We start from the raw sequence: 21,451 nt of genomic DNA, 5'->3' as shown, positions 1-21,451 counted from the left end.
AATATGCGGAGGAGGATTAAAAAGTCCTACATCATGGGGATGAGAAATTGGTATAGAGATTAGTAAGAAAAAAAATTGTTTTTAAAATTTGAATCCAATTTCTTTTATTATATATGAGAAAAAATCTCAGTAGTCACTGTCCCCCACCTCCCCTTGACAGTGTGAGTCCACTAACATACATGTAGACAGAAGATAAAGTGACAAAACTTGTCACATGAAGACATTACATTTTTATTTTTGTGGTAAAGCCTGACATTTGAAAAGTAACCTTAGTAGTTATATAGTAGTATTTTTGATGGAATATTTTTTTAAAATGTTCTCGAGTCCATATTGAAACTCCGATTAAATTTGAATAACACACTGCATGATTTATTTGGAGGTGACACTGTCAATAAGATTTTTTCCATTTCTAGATTCAAGCTCGAGACTTCTGATTAAGGATTTCTGATTAAGGATGAAGTAATCTCATCACTACACAATAACTCATGTGCTTCCAACAAAAAAAAAATTCATCTCTAGATTCAAACTCGAGACTTCTGATTAAGGGTGAAGCAATCTTATTACTACACAACAACTCATGTGCTATCAACAAAATTTTCTCCATCTCCAGATTCGAACTCGAAATTTCTTATTAAGGGTGAAATAATCTCATCACTATACAACAACTTATGTTGATGTTTTTGATGGATCTTTTGGTCAACCAATTAACAGTATAAAGGACTCTCATCACTACCGCCAACACAATTTCAAATTTTTTTTGTCTGGACTCAATTTTCTTCTTTTTAGTTGTAAATTGTTTGAATTTTTTATTGTTAAGTATTTGTCATATAAAAGACATTCAAAAAGTTTATCACATAATTTACTTTTGTCACATAAAAGTCATTAAACTTTAAATTTTATCAAATAAAAATCACTTTTTATACTAATTTTTATCACATAAAAGTAGTTATTCAAAGTTCCTAGAGAGTAAATCTTACTTGAATTTTTATATTCTGTACTAAAAACATTACACAACACTTCACAATAGCTAGTTAATTACTTAATATAATAACATATTGAAATATAATGAATTAATTTCAAAAATCATTCTCCAAATTTGACATTTTCTTCTAGAGAACAAATTCAATTTGTAATTATATAAAATGTACACATACATAACAATGAATGTACTCTATACCTTACTTTAATTCATTTTTTTAAATATTCCATTGTTAATGAACAAAGCATATATATCATGATGGTTTCATTTACATTGAACATCAACCAACAAAGACTTAGAAATTCCAGGACATGGATCACCACCAAACTTCTTACTTGAATGAGCAATGGTACATTTGCTCTTCCCTAAACAAGCCTACACAATTCAAATTAAAACGAGTTAACCAGTCATATTTTCATGAGCTAATTTTACAACCCTTAAAAACGGGTAAAGAATATAATGTACCTTTTCCACAATGGCTTTAGAGTTAGAGGAGTGACATAGTCCAATATCATAATCATCACAATCACCAATTGGATTTCCAAAGCTTGCAAACAAAATCTTGGAAATTTTTCTTCTTGGTGGACAACCAAGTTGCAATTTAGGTCTTCTACCATGTTTCCTCCAAGAGTTTACTAGTGGTGGATTCGAATTTGTGACATGCGCGCATACTTTGGTGATTGAAATTGTGTCAATGGTGATGCCAAGAGGATTGCCTATTTCCTCCTCAAATAACACCAATACATTGTCTTTAGGTTTGAGAAATGACCTTGGAACATTGTACCTATAAATACATACACATTTGGAACATTATTGACACTTCTTTAATTGAGTTTTAAGTTCGATGTACTAATAATTAATATGTATAATATTGTACATAGTAAGTGTTACATAGTAACAATAGATTGATAACATGTTATAACCAGTTAAATTGTACTGATGACGTGTATATATATTAGTACATACCAAGTTTGTGAAGGAACGCCTTGAGGTGTGTGAAAGGAGAGCCAAAATCTTCCAATACTTTGGCCATTAACCCAAGCTTCACCTTTCCCCATGGATCCAAGATTTAGGGTAACCGGATCATCGCCTTTTGGTGCATCGAAAATGGACTGAATAATTTCAATGTCGAGTTAAACAACAAATATAAAGTTTATAGAAATACATAATTATATGTATATGTACATTTACTTACCTTGTACCATGTAAGTTGTTGTTTAGAAGAGCCTAATTTGCTCCAATTAACACTCTTTGTACGTTCTGATGAGTAAATTTGTAACTTTTCCCCCAACAATCCAACCTTAAAACATCATGTAATTAAAATAAAATCTTAACTCTCTCAATATAGGTTAAGAAATTAGTTACTAATTAGGATTCACTTGAAAATTAAAATCAGAGATCCTCTGTTTTAAGTCACAAGTCATGGATGTTTATTTATATTTACACTATAAGTTAGTGTATATAAGTTAAATTCAGCGTGGTTATTACCTGATAACCCCATGAAAAATCAGTGAAGTTTTTGAGGCCTCGATTGTCGTTTTGAATCATAACTGAATGTACACCTAGAGACCTACGCTCAAGAAATGCCCCTGAATTCTGCATATATAGTAAAAGAAGAGTAAATTTGTTATCTATTTTTTGCTTGGTGAATATTTTCTTGAGAAAAATAAAATTAAAGATTAAAGTACAAACCGGTAAACCAACTGTTGCACTAAGAAATGAGATTTCGTTTTTCCCTTTATTTAGAGAAACCGTGCTTTCTACTAAAAATGATGTTTTTCTAAATTGTCCATGACCATAACCTAAAAAAAAAACATGACAATTAACAAGTCGATAACCATAACAACAACATACCCAGTGAAATTAATATTTATTATCGAAAAGTGCTCACCCACAAGATGTCCATTGACAAAAGCATGTAAAACATGTCCTAATGACTTCACACTTAGTTTAACTTGCTGCTCCTCTGATTCCTGCTCCAAACTATATATCACATCAATTTTGGCTTAAATTAGAAGAATTTATTGACATTTTAAATAATATATGAAGAGATTTTCGTTAATTTGATACGAAAAATCAATCATATTGAAGCAAGTTAACTAACATATATACTATAGTTATTTGAATTTTGATTACCTAGCAGTGTACCAAAGATAATCAGAGACATCTTTTGTAGTATTTGTTTGCTCCAACAATGTTTGTGATCTAACTGTTGTTGCATCAAATCGCGGAATTATCTCATGGAATTGTTCCCATTTCTCAGCTCTATCAAACTTGAATACTGTAGTCGGAGTTCTCGTGTTGAATTGTGTACTCACCTAACATTATCACACATGAAAACCATTCTGTTACTTTACTGTTATAGTAGATAAAGTTCATACGTGAAAGTTGATTTTCAAAATGAATCTACCTTAGCTGTATTGAAGACTACAGTTTTGCAGTCAGGCAATATGCTTATAGATTTTGGAGGTAATTGATATGTCAAATTCCGGAATTGTACTGTTACATTTCTATTACTATGATCTGTGTTCACCAGCAATGCTGAGCATTTAGTTCCTGAATCTTCGCCGTATACATAAGCCTAATGTATAATTTATGTATACGATTAGGAAAAAAAAAGTAAACAGTAAATCTGACCAACTCATAACAGGGCTTGTGTAATGTATTACCTCTTGTAGTGGACCTAACGAATGCATTGTGGGAAAAGTAGAAAGTATGTTCTCAGAGCATAGCTTTACTGCTGCATGTAATTCCTTAAAATGACCCCATTTTGGTTGACTGATTAGACCTGCATAACAAATGAGTTTACGTTCTATGCACGGACAATTCACACAATATTAGTAATATGTAATACGATACATGAAATGGTAAGTAATTTGATATCACAAGGTAAAATTCACCTAGCGTGAAGAGTGTTGGTGTATGTAGCTTACCGTACTCGTCAAGTGGGGCCTGATCATAATAACCTGTAATCATAAATTCTGCAGCACTTCTGCCAAAATTTGTGCCTCCATGATACTGCTCATGAAAAAACGCACCACGAAAACAATGCCTCAATCTTAAATAAGTTGATATTGATTTTTTAGGACTAACAAGTAATGTAAAATTAATAAGATCAAAATATTTTATCATGAAAATTTACCATGTAATAGTTTATGTAGGTCCCATTCTTCCTGGCAATAAATAGAGCAACCTGATAGGCCATTTCTTCTGCTGATCTGTTTATTGCATTTTCCCCATACACTTGATAGCTAAAAAAAAAAAAAAAAAAAACTTTCAGCAAAGTTTTAGTTATGAATAATAAGTGTATTTAGTCAAAACTTTTGAAATCCGCTTATTTTGAAAAAAATGTTTTTTTGAAAAAATACTTGTGAAGAGTAGTTGTTTGTGTCTGACTAATTAATTTGAAAAATAGTTTTTACAATATTGGATTAGGTATTCGTGCTTGACCAAGGCTTCAAAAGTGAAATTTTTTAAAGCTTTTTTAGACGTCTATTACTATTCAAAACTACTTATTCTCCCTCAAAAAGTACGTCAAACACCTCAACTCGATAAAATACTTGTGTAATTTTGGCTTGAAGTGGTTAAATTATAGAGTTTAAAAATACTTACAAGCTAGTCCAATTTTCTGTCCAAATTGAAGGCTTATTTGGTGAATTAGGCCCTTTAAATGTTTCTCCACAAGTCCTTCCATTGCATGTGTTAATCTACACAAACATATTTTAAATTAGTGGTGCATACACTTGACATCATGAATAAATAACGAGTTTAATTTCCATACACTAAGATCTCAATCATGTAACTATTTTACCTTATGAGGTCACTAAAACGTTACGTGAGACTAGGATCTTAAAAAATAAAACAGTTTACTTGTTACGATAAAAATAAGAATCGAAAATGGAACATACAATAGGATCAGGAGCATCATCTTGTTTACACATGATCCAAGGTACACCAGTCTCAAGTTCCACAGCCATTTTTGCTGCCCAAAGAACATAAGGGGGTCCTTTTTCTCCGAATGATTTCTCTTTATTTTGATATTCGTTCTCTATCTGTATAAGTTAAAGATTATTCAAATTAGCTCTCGTGAAGCAAGACGTGCTAAGTAATTAACATGTTATTTAACCTGTGAGAGTATAATTGGACCTCCTTGTGACGCATATAACCCTTCTGACTTCATCAAGTTCACTATCTTTGTTGTGAAGTTTTGCATATAAAACTATCGCAAAAAAAAGAGAGAAAAAAAGTTAATCCTACAAATTCAAACCAACAAAACCAGAGGCGTATCCAGGATTTCGGCTAGATGGGTGCACGATTACAAAAAAATATATTTTAAATATAAATCTGATCAATTTGACTTTTCGTTCGTCTTTGAACCATTAAATTTTAAAAATTATAGGTTCAAAATGTATAATACTACTAGTTTTAAATTTTAATATACACATTTGATTTAATTATACAAAAAAATTACAATGTTAAATTTTTAGGAATTTTCAATGTAACACACTTGAAAATTTTGAAAGATTAAAGGAAAAAAACAAAAGCAAAATTAGCTGAAACGTCTAAAGTGTAACCGATAACCACTTGGAAAGGTGTTACTCACAGAGACAAGATAGATATAAGATTTAAATTTATATCCTCACTTAGAGAGGTGCACCCAATCATCATCGCAGTATTATATGATATACTTTCAACATAGGTTCACATATCTATATTTAAATATTTTAAAAAAAATATAACACTACTATACATGATCTATAGAGGAGAGCATGGGTTCACGTGAACCCACGGCACCCCCTCTAGATACGCCTTTGAACAAAACTAAAAATAAAAAAGTGGTCGAATCGCAAATTTAACAGTAAGGCTATTAGGATCAAGAGCTTACCATCACGTCAAAACTTTATTTCTTAATTAAATTCATGAAACAAACAATCCCGCTCCCTACACCTGCCTCATGCAGAATGTTGCTCTTGCAACAAGAACCCACAACCTTAGCTTTGATACCACTTGTTAAGATCAAACACTTAGCATCGTGCCAAAAGTTATAACTCATAGCAAAGACGCAACTTTATTTCTTAACTAAATCCAAGCAAACATCATGTTTGATCATGACTCCAATCCGAGATACGCAACCCCTCATGGAATTTGCTATAGGCAGAATATTGACATTACCCAACAAAAAAACTCAAAGATAAAGGTATTATTACGTATTTACGTACCTTAAATGGTTCGTTATCAGATCGATAAACAATGCCAGGGACATCATGTAACCAAAATGGGAAGCCCCTAAAAATTCAACAAAAAATTAGCCAAATACAAAGAAAATATATCAAAATATAATACTGAATTGTTTTTTTGGATTAAAACAAAAATAGGAAAAAGGTCTGAAATATATCCGGACTTTGATCGAAATTTGCTGTAACAATCTCAAACTTTGGGCAGGACCTATTACCGGCACTATTTAATATTGTATTTTAAATATATATACAAGTTACTATTTATAGTTATGCAATATTTTTTATGTCCACGTGACCACCTATATATCTCTAAAATACACTAATATTAAATAGTGCAGGAGTAATAGGTCCTCCCTAAAGTTCGAATATATTTCGAATCCTTTTCCCGAAAAAAATTAATACTTGTAGTGTTTTTTTTTTAATTACCCATAAGTCCATTCAGCCTCAATATAGGGTCCAATACGAAGACAAGCATAGAGACCTTGTGCTTGAATTTGCTTTATAAATGCTACTATGTCACGTCTTCCACTAAAATCATACTTGACATCACATGAAAATAATAATAATAATTCAGTGCACAAAGTATTTAGCGTAAACGTATAATTCGAAATTTTTTTTGATAATAACATATCATCTAATACCTGTCCAGGTTGGGGTTCATGAAGGTTCCAAAATACATAAGTCTCAATCACATCTATTCCACCTTGTTTAGCTTTCGATATTAAAGATGGCCACATCTTTAATAAATAAGAAAAAACAAATTCGAAAAGAAAAGGTTAGTTATCACATTACACGTCTTGTTACATATGATATTTTGTCTTTATGGAATGTCACAAAAATTGAAAATGATAGGCAAACAATGTGAAATTAAAAATAAGAGAGAAGTATAAAAAATATCCTTAAACTTGGCGGAAATTATTAGTTCATTTCTAAATTATTGACAACCTTAAAAACACACGAGTACTTGATAACTAAACTTAGATACACCCCCGATATACTTTCAATATGCAACATGACATAGCAAGTGGTCTCAAACTCTTGTAGGAGTATGGAGTTCTTAATAAAAAATGAGAGAAGTGTTGAAAACACCCCTAAACTTGACGAGAATTTAGGGGTGTATTTAACTTATGTTGCACGATCTGGGGTGGATTTAGCTTCAATTAGTCAAGTAAAGGGGTGTTTTTAAGGCTGTCAATAGTTTGAGGATGAAACTAATAATTTGCGCCAAATTTAGAAGTATTTTTGATACTTCTCTCTAAAAATAATGATAGTTGAAGTTTAATATAAATATTACACCTAAGTACCTACTTAATTTTTTTTGTTTATACCTGCATAGTCAATTATTTCATCCAACTATTTATACATTGAGTATACAATGATTCTATACAATATTATATATATACTTGCAAGACATAAAGATTTCGTTTTTTACGAATTTAAAATATTCATCAAATAACTTCAAAGTATTAACCACAACTTCAAATATGAAGTACCAAAAAGGTCTGAAATATATTTAAATTTTGACCGAAATTGCTGTAACAATCTCAAACTTTGGGCAGGACCTATTACCCTCTGCACTATTTAATAGTGTATTTTAAAGATATATAAGTGTCGAGCTAGACAAATTACTATTTATAATGATGAAATATTTATGATGTCCACGTGAGCACCTATATATCTTTAAATACACTATTAAATGGTGTAGGGGTTATAGGTCCTGCCCAAAGTTTGAAATTGTTACAACAATTTCGGTCAAAGTTCGAAAATAGGGTAAGATAAATATGATTCATTTTAATTAGTATAAACTTGAGAGAAATGATTATAGGTGGTTAAAGAAATAATCATTCAATAACTAAACATAAAAAAAGAAAATATCTCGTGCAAAATATTTTGTTAAAATGTATGTTCTTTTATGTCAAGTGTATATTTTTAATAAGTTCGCTTTCAATATTGCATGACTTAATAAGAAAAATAATCCAAAAATGATTCAAACAAGTTAAATACGGACTAAATTAAAGGATTTAAAATGTTTGATCAATCGGTCAAAATAATTATAATTGTTAATTAAATATATAAAAAATTATATGTTAATTATATATATTAAATATATAACATAAATATTATTTTTTCTAGTTCTTATAATTAAGTTGGAAAGACGTACAAGTTTTCTAAGCAATCAAACAAAAGAAAAAAAAAAGTAACTATAATAGCGGCGATCATGACGAAATGAAAATCTTGTTGGAAAATTTTTGTTTTGTTATTCTTGTTAATTGGGAGAATCAAGGAATGATCTCAATTTTAACTTTTTGCATTCACATATTTATTTTTTATAATGAAAATGTTCAGAATAAATTGCGGACATTTTTGTTGAATTAATATGATTAAAGTATGTGAATTTATCGAATTTGTTGTATGTGGTGAAGGTGTCTTAGTAAAATTAGGTTCGATGATAAAGATGTTGTTTCTAGATCTGAACACTAAATGATAAGATGATTTGTTTTAATATTTGAACAAATATAATATAAACATACAAAATTTCAATAGACTCTTCTCTTATTTCTGGGATTGTTTCAAAGATAACTCAAAGCATATTTAAATTATAACTCAAACCATTTAAAATCTCGTAAAAAGAAACTGCAAAACCAAATTCAACAAACCCATTTCGGAACGTTTGTTTAAATCCGTAAAGGAACTAATTCAGACCGCAAATTGAATTCTCCGTTTCTATAATTTTGCAACTCAAAGATAACTCTTGATGCTAGAATATCTACCACCAAACTTTTCTCTCTTATCTTTTTTCTACAAAAATCTTAATGCTTTATTTTCTTTTTGTTTGACTTGAGTTATAAAATACTGTTGGTGTCTCTAAATTTTAGTTTCATAACTGAAAATAGGTATTAAAAATACAGAATAAAGATGGATAATTGACTTCGAAAATATCTCAACAAGATTTAATAATTTTCTGATTTAAGAAAAAAAATATAAAATATTGGATTGAATAATTAATAAATACTAGTTGCTTTCAGAAAGAAAAAGAAGATACGGGTTTGAGAGAGAGAAAAAATAAAAACATGAATTTTAAAGTCTCAACGGTGTTAAGTTTTTTTCACTAATCTAACATATATTTCTTTTTAAAAAAAAACAAATGTACTTAATGTGATTAGGTTGGAATTATCTCATTGTGCAAATAAATGAGACCAAATAAGGCTTTAATAACCTGATAAAATTAAAATTTTAATAAAAAGTATTAAGTATATTTATACACACAGTTGTCTTAACAAGAAGATAGTTTCCAATTTTTATTTTTTTTACATGTTATTTTTAATGTTGAGGATCAATTATTATTAATGAGATGTTATTTCTCGGATGATATTATAAAATTTTTATTAATTAATATAGAGATTTGAATAATTTAATTTAAAGTTCTAAAATACATTTTGTAAAAGATAGATTAAAGTTCTAAAATACATTTTATAAAAGGTAGATAATATCTTTTTAAATGAATTTGGAACTTTTTAATTTGTTGACGCCTCAATATTTTGAGACCTAAACTAAACACTTTACTAGCTTCATTATTAAGTCACCCTAAACAAATAAAAGAAATTACCTACATATATTTTACACATATTGGGACTGAGGTAGTTCACCTTTTATATAATTAGTTTTTAAAGTTGTTTGCATTAAAACAATGGTACTTTTAAATTTTATACTCAATTAAATAATATCACACAAAATTTAAAAATGATGAGGATATTTATTTTGTAATTCTACAATAATGAAAAATGAAGAAATTGGAAAAATATGGTGATGAAAGTTTGTGTTTTGTGATTGATTAGAAACTTTAAAAAAAAAACTCAATTTTTTAGATGTTAAATATAAGATAACTAGTATTGTCTTTGTTGTTTTCCTTGTAATTATCATTAGAGACTTTGAATATCAAACGGCAATATATTAGATATAAATTCCTTAATTATTTGAGACTCTTTCAAAAAACTATTAAATTATTTTGTTTGTTTGTTACATTTACAAATGGACTCTTCCAAGTTCCAACAATGTAACTTTAAGATAGTTGTTCAAATATATTCAATACTATTTTCATCCACTTTTAATTATCATAGTTTTCTTTTTTAGAGTCAAACAATAATAATTTTAACAAACATTTTATGATGTGTTTTTTCATCATATTGATATGCAAAAAAAATTGAAATTTATAATACTTTTCGAATAGGTTTTGAATATCTAATTTTTTTATTTAAAATATCGAATTAATGTAATCTAATTTAACTTTGAAAATTAATCAAATGGACTTTTGAAAGATGACAATTAAAAATGAACGGAGGGATAATTCAGAAAAACAAGAAATTATTTTGATGTTAAATAAGATAACTAGTAGAATCTTTATTTTTTCTTTGTAATTATCACCAGAGACTTTGAATATCAAACGGCAGAACCAAATATAAATTCCTTATTATTAAGTCTCTTTAAAAAAAAACTACTATTAGTTAATTTTGTTTGTTTGTTACATTTACAAATGAATTCTTCCAACGATGTAACTAAAATATACTTATTCAAATATATTCAATAATTTAGAAAAGCAAGAAATTGTTTATTATAATATTTCTACTAGTTATTTTTTAAAATTAAATGTTGATACACAAAATACCAAATAAGCGACCGAGTCAATTATATTAATTGACTCAGTCCAATAATAGTTATCCATTATACTAAAAATAATTATCCAACAATACCTATCTAATTTTTAAAAAATCAAGAGATAATTTACCTTTTGTGTCGTCTATTATTCTTGATATTAAATATTATTTATCATCTAACATATTTCTCAAAACATTAAATTTAATAAAATCAAAGGATAATATAGTAATATTACTCATATTATTTATTATTTCTTAAAGATTGTGTCAAGTCAATACTCAATAGTAGACAATTATTGTAGGACAAACGGAGTACTACACTAAGTATAATTTCAACAAACTTAAATGCAGTAGATGAGAGTTACAGTTTTTGTCATTAAGAGTCAATTAAATTAGATAACTAATTACCGTTTTTGTTTCATATTAACTGAATTACTGAAATTTTTTTCATAGTTCTAAATTATTTTAAGTTCAAAAAAATTGTTGGGATTTGTTTTAATTTATGTCCTTAATTTTTTTCTTAAATGGTGGGTTCAATTAATACGGATTAGAGGGAGTATATTACATGTAATTTTTTATATGGTAAATTACCTATTACTATAAACATATTTAAAAAAATTGATAAAGATCTCATATAAACAGAATTATTCGAAGGAACAGATCCACCCTAGTACTAATTTTGTGTTTGGCAGAACTCACTAATTTTAGTTGAAAAGAACTCAATTTTGAATCGAATAAAAATTCTGAACTCATTTCTGAGTAAATATAAAGTCTTAAATAACGAATACTACTTCTATATAGCTAAAAACAAAACTCATTATTCATTTTAGCAATGAATTATCAAAATATTTTAATAAATAAAAAGTAATTTAACGACGAAATTCATAGCGTATAGCAAGTAAAAGATAGAGAGAAAATACATACATCAGGAGTGCTTCTTGGATAATGAATAGAACCAGAAAATAACATTTTCCTTTGGCCATCTATTATCAACGACCTTCCATCATACGTAACGTTTTCCGCGATCACCACCACCATCACCATCATCATCACCACCACTAATACCGCCGTGTTCCGCCACATCAACTGTATTTTCATTTTCCTTAATAATTATTTCTCTTAAATCCAAAGAAACAAAAAAAATTATAATTTATTTAGCAAAGAGTAATGAGAGATTTTATTTTTTTTATAAGGCAAAGTTTATATAGGAGGAAGTTTACGTGTATTTATTCAGTGTTATAAAAGGAAATTACTTTTGTGACCTAAACTCATGACATCATATGTTTGTTAGGTTTATATGTAATTTTCTTAAATCATATTTGAAATTTTGATATTCAAATAAGTTTATCTTGATCATAATTTTTTCATATATCTTTTAAATATTTTGAATTGTAAACTATCATGTTTTACAGTATTAAAACATAAAAGAATTATTTTTAAAAACTTAAATATTTCATGTTTAAATTTACTATCAAATTTAAACTGTTTGAATTTCGAAATTTGAACTGTATCACGTAAAAGAGGAAAATGACAATTAGGAGACATACACTCATATTTTGCTTTTATATTGAATAATGAAAGTTTTTCCCTCTAAAATTACTTTTACTAATTTATAGTATTAAGTTGTCTATACTTTTAATGTTCTCTAATCTCAAATTTATATATTGAAAATATTTTGAAAAACTTATGGTATTCATTAAAAAAAATTGCCGGCTTATGAATCCCCCGTTACTTGCCGTAGTTGACTATTTTCTCGATTTTTAATGATCAAGTTATATTTTATTTTTTTTACAAATTTCAAAACTTGTGACCTAAGAAAATTTAGATAATTTCACTTTTAATTTGCTCATCTATATATCGTACACGTTAATTTTGTTAAGAAATCTGTAAAGTTTTCCATTGTATAGGAAAAAATTATATAATATAAATATCTCCTCTTTTTTTTTGTGATTCTTATAATTAGGTTGGAAAGGCATACAAATTTTCTTGAAATCAAAACAAAAGAAAATAAAATAAAATAACTATAGTAGCGGTGATCATGACTATGTGAAAATCTTGTTGGAGAAATTTTGTTTTGTTACTCTTGTTAGTTGGGAGGAATCGAGGAACGATCTTAATTAGTTTTAACATTTTGCACTCACATATTTGTTTTCTATAATGAAAATATTGTTTAGAATAATTTGCGGACATTTATGTTGAATTAATACGATTTAAAGTTTGTTAAGACGGTCGAATTTGTAGGTAATCAAGGGCGTCTTGATAAAATTAATGACTTAATAAAATCAAAAATTTTAAAAAAAATCATAGTAACTGCATTTTCACTCCACCTTAATAATTATTTCTTAATTCCAAGAAACAAAAAAATATAATTTATTTAGCAAAAAATAATGAGAGACATTTTTCTTTTATAAGGCAGGTTTATATAGGAATAACTAAACATAGCATGCATCGCATAAAAAGTTATATTTAAGGGGTAATTGGATCTTTAACCATAGTAAATTCGTAAGCATGCATTAAAAGTTAAAACCATTTATTAGTAATACACACCTTAATACACAATAAAGCGTATAACTAAGAGAAAATTAATGATAAAAAATACCCCTCAACTTTTATTTATTAGTTGACATTACCCGTACCGTTAACACCTTATAGTTTCTTAACGGTAGGAGTATGAATAACTTGATACTAAAGGTAAGGGTACGATCAACTAAAAAATGAAAGTTAGAGGGTATTTTTAATTCTTTTTCCTATAATTAATTATTTGCATTAGTTATATATAGGATGGAAAAAGTACCAAATAAGGTATTAGTATTTAAGGCATGCATTAATTTTTCTAACACACTACCAAACAACCCCTAACTGTTAAACCCATTTCTTTTAATTAAACCAAAACAAGTCTTTCTTTGAGTTAGTAAAGTAAAGTAATGATATGAGTAATAAAAATTTAAAAAATATAAAGAAGGAAAGAAGTAAAAGACTATAAACAACCATAACAAGAGCAGAATATAATATTGAGTCGTGCTATTTATAGAAGGAAAGTTAAAAATTTAACTTTCGTACTTATAAGTAAGTTTGAGTGTTTGACCAAAAACATCCTCAAATTATATTTCAAATTTAAATTACATCGTTAAAATATCTTTTTTGGCAAAAAACATCCTATAAGTATTTGAAAGTTAACAATATCCATCTTCTGTAAGATATCGTCAAAGCTAAGGGATCCTACAAAAATATGACCAGTTCACGTGACTATCAACAAAAGTTTTCTTGCGTAATTTCATTACCGAAGTTCCTTAAAAAAATATTAGAAATCTTAGACACCATTTCTTACTGAAACAAAAAATGTTTGGAAGGTGTGAGGATACACGATATGCTCTTTTTCTCATTTAGTAACGGAAAGAAGCTGGAGCTTAATTATCGTTACCTTTTTCAAAGTCATACAGTATTTAGATCAATAAATTTTTGGACAATCTGATATTGAAGTGATCAAAATATTGATTATGTCTCGCATTTGAGTGTCATTCTACATTATTAGAAGTGGAAGTCTCCAACAAACGCCTATTCTAGCATATTCAATTGAGAAGAAACATATTTCAACTAATAATATTTTTAATATCAAATTACATGAAAAATAAATGAAAAAAAGTCAAATTAAAAGATTTTGCATAATGCTAAACTCAATTACCAAAAAAGTTCATGATAGTATTTTTGGCATATCTAAGAATAATAATTACGAAGGGATCAGTTGATTTCTGTGGGATCTATTAGTTTTCTGATAAATTCAAGTAGAAGGATGAAAATTGTTCACTTTTAAATCGTTGAAGGATGTTTTCTACTAAGAATGATACTTTAAGGATGTAGCTTAAGTTTGGGGTATAGTTTAAGAATAATTTTGGCCAAAAACTCAATTAAGTTACATGACTCATTGGTTTAGATTAGTTTTTATCTAGAAGAGGTTTGAGTTCAAAAATTTCTTCATGTGAAAGAAGAAAGAAGGCAAAACAAAAATTGTTTAAATCCTTACCGTAACAATTGTTAACATATACCAACAAGTATTGTGGTGAAATGGTAAGTACCAGACACCGATAGAAAACTTAAAAAAGAAAAGCACTTGTCAACACAGGATTCATCGATGTCAGCCCATAAATGTATGCACAACGGACATATATTACGATCACAAACTAATATACCTAAATGTCTTGCAAATTAGGCATGATGCTTCTTAACAATTCGATTATCTCAAACTGTTTCAAGTAGTTATATTAATTCCATTGGTTAATATTTATATTAACGATTTACTGTCTTTAGTTGACAAAAATGAAAAAGATATAAACGTAAGACCCTACTATCTAGACTATTAACTTATGTAGACTTAGTTTGAAAAATTAAAATTCATAATAGTGAATAGAGGTTTGGATAATAAAAAATAAGGGTAATGCTAAATGGCGAGAATTTGGTCAGAATTTGGGCAGAAATTTAAAAAAATTATAATATCTTTTTTATTTTAAAATAAACTGATCTTTTTTTCAATTTTTAGTTAAAAAGTATTAAAGTTAAAAGGGTAAAAATGTTTTAAAAGGTAAAATAGCATAGGTAAAATACTATTATGGCCAAATTTTCTGGCCAAAAGTTTAGAGATGTTTGATTTTTCACATGTTTCATGTTTAATTAGGACTTGTTTCGAAAGTCACTCTGTTATGGTGTAATTACGTGTAATTACATTGTCTGACATGTTTGATAGACCATGTAATTAATTAGTTAGCAGATAATTGAGTTTAACTGTTAGAATGTAATTACATTTTGTTGTGTGTATTCCAACAACAACAATAACTACGAAACTCAAGTCAAGATCGGTTATATGAATTCTCAATTCTTTATTTAATTATTTTCGCATCACTGCCATATTCATCCAATACAACTAATTTATCCATATCTATATTAATACTAATATTAAGACCGATAATTTAATCGTAAGTTGGTTTTGTTCACACAAAAACTTGAGCAAACAAAAAACACTTCATTATGTATTTATAACCTCCTCATCGGATTCCTCTCTAAAAACACTTGAGAAACAAAGATTTATAATTAATATACTAGAGATTCGATCTTCTTATTTTTTGGATAATTATATACTAAAATTTATAATTTGAATGTGCTCCCACAAACCTTTCGGCCCTGAATCCCGATACTAATTTACCAGAAGAAACTCGAATTCCGATACTAAAGATGTCGTAGTTTCCTCATCGATCCATTTCTCAAACCCAATCCCTGTCAACATCATGGAGGATTCTTGCTCCATTTCAGAGGAAAATAGCCTCTCCAAAAAGGTCAAAATGTAAATTTAATGGAAAAAACTACGGCATAAATCTTTTTTTCTATTTAGGGTTAATTAATTTATTACAATTGAATATTATTATTTTTAATGACTGAATTTTAACTCTTTCTTAACGGTGAATTAAAAAATAAATCATGACGATCGATAGAACAATTAATCATTATAAATATGCATATAATGAACGAATTCATATTTTGACCTAAAAAAATGAAGTTTAAAATTCACTTTTCTTATAGTGTGATAAATTCACTTGATTTCTTATGATAAAATTAGCAGATAATTTATATATAGAGTAAATATCTTGAAAGGTTGCTCAACTATCGAAAATTACATATCAAAATCGAACTTTGTTGTGTATTAAAAAAATCACTCAACTTAGGATTTTTCTCTTATAAAATCACTCAATTAAATTTATCATAAAAAAATTACTTTACGCCCTTTACATTTTAGATTTGAAAAATAATACACTTTTTGCATTTTAAACTAGATAATATATACTTTTAATGTTAAATCAATGGCTAGAAATAAGCCATATATTTTAAAGATATGTCAATAACAATCCTCAACAATACAAATTTTCTATTTCTCAAAATTTTTAGGATTACTATTAAACTTACTCACACATATATAATATTGTAGAATATTTATATTCAAAGAAAGTATTAAAGCCTATCATATATTAAAAGATTATTTTTTGAATCTATTAGACAATTATACAGGTGTAATGGAATCACTATAAAAAGTGACTAACTTATAAGTTATAGTAGGGAAAAGGGTTTGAAAAATATTTTAATTTTGGTCGAAATTGTTGTTACGGTATCAAATTTTATGGAGGACCTTTTACCCCCTGCACTATTTAATAGTGTATTTTAAAGGTATATATGTGCCCACGTGGACACGTTACTATTTATAATAATGCAATATTTATGATGTTCACGTGGGCATATATATACCTTTAAAATACACTATTAAATAGTGCATGCGGGTAAAACGTCCTTTCCAAAGTTCGGTATCGTAACAACAATTTCAGTCAAAGTTCGAATATATTTCAGATCTTTTCCCCAACTGTTAAACCCATTTCTTTTGATTAAATCACAACAAAGTTTTTTCTTTCGGTTAATCTTTTGTTGCTATTTTTCTCGATTCTATGAAATAAATTTTCCAATATTAGTAGATACAACATGGATCAAGTTAATTTGAAACTCTAGAAAATGAAAATTCATGCAAAAAAAGAAAAGAGAGCTTAAATGTCAAAAGAAAGAAATTAAAGGGAAAAAAGTATGAAATTTAATACTTTTATGGTTTTATTACTTTTTTTATATTATTACTACTATACGTGTTAGTTGATAAATATAATTGTGAGTACTAATTTATTGACAATTTTAAAATTTAACTTATTATTAAATAATATTATTCATTAAATAAATGCTATACATTAAATATGTGTAGATAATAACTTTAATAATATACTAAAATCAAAAATCAAAATAAAGATTCAAATCCATCGAATTAAACACCAATCGTCCTGCAAAGAAAACGAAAAACTTAAAATCATTAAAAATTATAAACAAAGAAGGAAAAAAAATCAACAAAAACTAACGGTTTACAATTATTGATAAGAGATTTTAATGCTTAAAAAGTTAATATATATCTATATAATGCATACACAAATCTCACTGATAGTGTTAATTCTAAATATGAAGTTGATTATAGTGACTTTTGTCTCAACAACTACAAAATCACATCCAAAGAAAAAGGAAAAAAGTTATTTCGTCAAAAAAAATTATGCATAGTTATAAAAAATAAATGTTTTACACTTTTCTTATTGTTTTTTGAAGTTACACAAATAAAATTTGCCGAAGTGTTTGATGAATATTTGATTTATGCATGTATTCATATTATACATTTTTAATTCATATTAATTAAACACCAATTTTTACATTATAAAAATATATAATAAATCAACTTATTTCTAATAATTGATTTAACATCAAGGTCTATTATTACATTTAATTTAAAATGTGAGAGGTATAGTTTCTCAAATTCAAAACGTTAAGGGTGTAAATTAAAGTGGGGTTTTTTAATGACAAGTTTGATTGAGTAATTTTATAAGAGAAAAACTTAATGACTTTACTATATAATTTCTCGTTTATAAGATAAGAATTGAAAGAAATTTCCCACTATTGAAAGCAGTTATTTACTGTTTTTTTTTCTTTTGGCAGAAGAATGACTATTTAATTATATTTTCTTGTCATTATTTATTCAGTGGAGAATATATGGGAATCTGACGGGTAGGTATGTAAAATTTTAGGGTAAAAAGTATGAAATTTAATTTTTTTATGAAATTGCTTAATTTTTTTAAAAATTATTTATATTACACACTTTTAACTCATTAATTTTCGATGCCTAATCAAATTCCTGTAAGTTTTCCTTTTTCCTTTTCAGTTTTAATTAATTAGTATAGTAAGATTATCCTTTGTTGAAATTTATTAATAATTTGTTATTTAGTGAATGAGAATTGTATTTAATTGCAGGAAATTATGAGTTTGTTATAATTAGTGAAGAATGGGGAATGTGATGGGTGCATTATTATCAGGTTTTGGTGATATTGTTGGCAAATTGTTTGGTCATCCACTTGATTTTTTGTCTGGAAAAGCTTGTAGGTATGTTAAGTTTTTTATCTTAATTTTTAGGGTAAAATTTCTCCATTTGATTTTTTTTAAATTATGTTTTGATATAGTTAATTGATTAACATTTCAGTACAGCATGTGCCCCAACATGGGATTTTCTTTGTTACATAGAAAATTTTTGCATCCCTCAACTCTTGAAATCAGCCATGGTTTCAATCCTATTATACTTTGGTTAGTTTCTTAATTCCTTACAATATTCTATATATATGCAATATAGACTGATTGTTAGTTCTGATTTTTGATATCTATCTTCATTTGGTTCTTGTGTTTCGCGTTATTATATTATCCTGTTGTTGTTTATTTTCTTTTCTAGTAGCCTTTGTACTTTTTCTCTTTTTAGTTGTTATGTTTTTTTTTTCCACCTAAAATTGCTGCAATTGAGTCGAGGATCTTTCTCAAGGTGATAGCAAGGCCTGCGTATACTCTATCCTGTTCAGATCCTATTTGTGAAATTTCATTGTGTTTGTTATTGGAAAATAGACTGATTGAATGTGACTTCTTATGTAGAAGATTTTTAATGTTTAATAAATGATATCAAGGAATTTGTGCAAAATACACCAGATATCAAGGTTTTCCACAAATTGTTATTCAACTATAATTTGATTGTCTTGTTTTAGGAAAAATGGTAATTCTACTCCTCTATCTACTGTAGAAAAATATCTTAATTTCGTTCTCCGTTAGAGTTTTGAGTCATTTTATATCGTTGTTGTTAACAAGTTGTCTCGTATTTGCCCTTCATATTTGACTGTAACATAGTTCTAACATGATTATATCATTGTACTCTCTCTGTTTTAATTTGTTTGTCTTAGTTACATTTTGGATAGCCAAAGAATATTTACATTTTATTTCAAAAAGTTGAAGATTCTATGTTTGTATTTAGTTTGACTCTCGTACTCTGAATCAAGTCAAACAAATTGAAACAGAAGTAGTAACTAACTTGATTTTCCTATGTTTATTTGCAGTTTTCTTGTTCCTTTACTTGCTTTACAAGTTGGGAATTTGTCAGTGCATTTGTCACATACTTTGTAGAACTACTTGGGCTTGTTTCTCCACTTGCTTTTCAGCCTTAGATTGTTGTTGCACTTGCATTTGTTTCAACATTCAGAAACTTCTTCTTACACCTAGGCATAATAGAAGAAGAAGAAGACATCAAAAAGATATTGAAGAAGCACTTGTTGATATTTCTAGTAATTCTAGTGAATCACAAGACTCTATTAAATTTGATGACATAAAAAGAAGAAAATCAATGAGGGAACATAGAAAAGAACATATGAGGAAGTCTTTGAGGCCAAAGAGTCATCATATGCAAGTCCAAATTGTTAATGATTCAATCCACCACCACAAGAAGAAGAAGTTCAAAAATGGTCCTATCGATGATCACATCCGAGTGAGTAGAAGAACAAAATTTACACAAAAGGGAATGTTCATTAAGGGTTCAACACGTTCACGAAGGAGAGCATGAAAAGCGGGGGTTCTCAGACTCTTCAAAAATCTCACGGGTGTGTGTTTGATCACAATATATACTTTTGGAGAGTCGGAAAAACATAGGTTCTCAATTCTATGGTCTTCTAAATCTTGTAAATTCTGAAGTTTTCGCCTAATATATTGTATAACTTGTATACTCTGATAGTATAAAGAATTGTAGTAATACATTTTATCTTGTTTTAACAAAGAATTTGGCTTGTATTTTATGATAAAAGTCCACTTATTTTGTTGATAGTTATCTGTGCTAAACTCTCCTCTGTTTCCTTTTACATGTTATTTATGCCTTAAAATACATGTTAGAATTAAGAGTCTTATCATTTTTTATTTCTTAAGCTTTGATCACCACTTCTTGGTTAGCTTGCTCAACGCGGAGGGTAAACACACATGTTGTGCCTTCCTTAGGCGTTCAACGAGTAAGTCTTCGAGTTGTTCCTTTGTTCTAACATGAAGAGTCTTTTTAATCAGCCCTTGTTGCAATTTCTATGACACCAATGAATAACCAAACTTAATAATGTTTCTGGTCATCGATATCCTGGTTTGTGGATATGAAAAATAACATAAAATCTGGTGATCCTATTGTGTGATGACATGAGCAGGCCTAAACAAGTACACTTTTGATGAATTTGAGAGGAATATTACTCATGTGAGACACTTTTAAGTTCCACCCTAGGGGTGCCTATAGCTCCACCCATGGTGGGAAGTGTGTTGGATGTGAATTAAGGTCATGAAGAACCTCTAGCTCAAAGTCAAGTTGCTAGCTTATCTACCGATTAAGTTTTAATGTGAACTCATATACAAGACAAGGTCAACTTTAAACGAGCATGCCACTGTACAAGGTTAACTTCAAACGACCATATCTCCTACAATTTCTTCATGTTCATTTTCATAACTGTCTTCATCACTCTAGTTGCTTAGAGCTTATCTACAATTTTTTCTTTGTTACATAGAAAATTTTTGCATCCCTCAACTCTTGAAATCAGCCATGGTGTCAATCCTATTATAATTTGTCAGTTTCTTAATTCCTTACATTATTTTATATATATATAAACTGATGGTTAGTTATGGTTTTTGATATC

General features: G+C 28.0%; 2 protein-coding genes across 2 annotated transcripts; one reads left to right on the top strand and one right to left on the bottom strand.

The window, feature by feature from the left end:
- Positions 1–1,243: 1,243 nt before the first annotated feature.
- LOC125809297 (beta-galactosidase 16-like) lies at positions 1,244–11,966 on the bottom strand. Its single transcript, XM_049488957.1, has 19 exons — positions 11,793–11,966; positions 6,858–6,953; positions 6,643–6,755; positions 6,199–6,265; positions 5,106–5,198; positions 4,888–5,031; positions 4,592–4,686; positions 4,122–4,230; positions 3,913–3,997; positions 3,649–3,767; positions 3,390–3,560; positions 3,116–3,297; positions 2,871–2,962; positions 2,672–2,781; positions 2,468–2,575; positions 2,175–2,279; positions 1,946–2,091; positions 1,445–1,763; positions 1,244–1,354 (listed from the first exon to the last, which is right to left on the bottom strand). Exons 1-19 carry the CDS (start codon positions 11,964–11,966, stop codon positions 1,244–1,246), a joined length of 2,439 nt encoding a protein of 812 aa, XP_049344914.1.
- A 6,774-nt stretch (positions 11,967–18,740) lies between these two features.
- LOC125809469 (uncharacterized) lies at positions 18,741–20,352 on the top strand. The gene is made up of 3 exons (XM_049489098.1): positions 18,741–18,863; positions 18,961–19,061; positions 19,853–20,352. Exons 1-3 carry the CDS (start codon positions 18,766–18,768, stop codon positions 20,350–20,352), a joined length of 699 nt encoding a protein of 232 aa, XP_049345055.1. The 5' UTR covers positions 18,741–18,765.
- The last annotated feature ends 1,099 nt before the right edge of the window (positions 20,353–21,451 follow it).

This window comes from Solanum verrucosum, unplaced genomic scaffold, assembly GCF_900185275.1.
Source record: "Solanum verrucosum unplaced genomic scaffold, falcon-dt-bn FXZP01000062.1, whole genome shotgun sequence".
Taxonomy (NCBI): domain Eukaryota; kingdom Viridiplantae; phylum Streptophyta; class Magnoliopsida; order Solanales; family Solanaceae; genus Solanum; species Solanum verrucosum.
The sequence above is the reverse complement of the archived record's forward strand: the minus strand, read 5'-3'. Positions and strand labels throughout refer to the sequence as shown.

What these genes read in the sequence shown, in the direction of transcription:
- LOC125809297 (XM_049488957.1), bottom strand. Translation starts at nt 11,966, where the DNA reads ATGAAAATACAGTTGATGTGGCGGAACACGGCGGTATTAGTGGTGGTG. An exon ending in ATTTTTCATGGGGTTATCAG is followed by an intron (nt 2,280 to 2,467) that starts GTAATAACCACG and finishes TGATGTTTTAAG; the next exon opens with GTTGGATTGTTGGGGGAAAA. An exon ending in AACAACTTACATGGTACAAG is followed by an intron (nt 2,092 to 2,174) that starts GTAAGTAAATGT and finishes GAAATTATTCAG; the next exon opens with TCCATTTTCGATGCACCAAA.
- LOC125809469 (XM_049489098.1), top strand. Translation starts at nt 18,766, where the DNA reads ATGGGGAATGTGATGGGTGCATTATTATCAGGTTTTGGTGATATTGTT. An exon ending in TTGTCTGGAAAAGCTTGTAG is followed by an intron (nt 18,864 to 18,960) that starts GTATGTTAAGTT and finishes TTAACATTTCAG; the next exon opens with TACAGCATGTGCCCCAACAT. An exon ending in TTCAATCCTATTATACTTTG is followed by an intron (nt 19,062 to 19,852) that starts GTTAGTTTCTTA and finishes GTTTATTTGCAG; the next exon opens with TTTTCTTGTTCCTTTACTTG.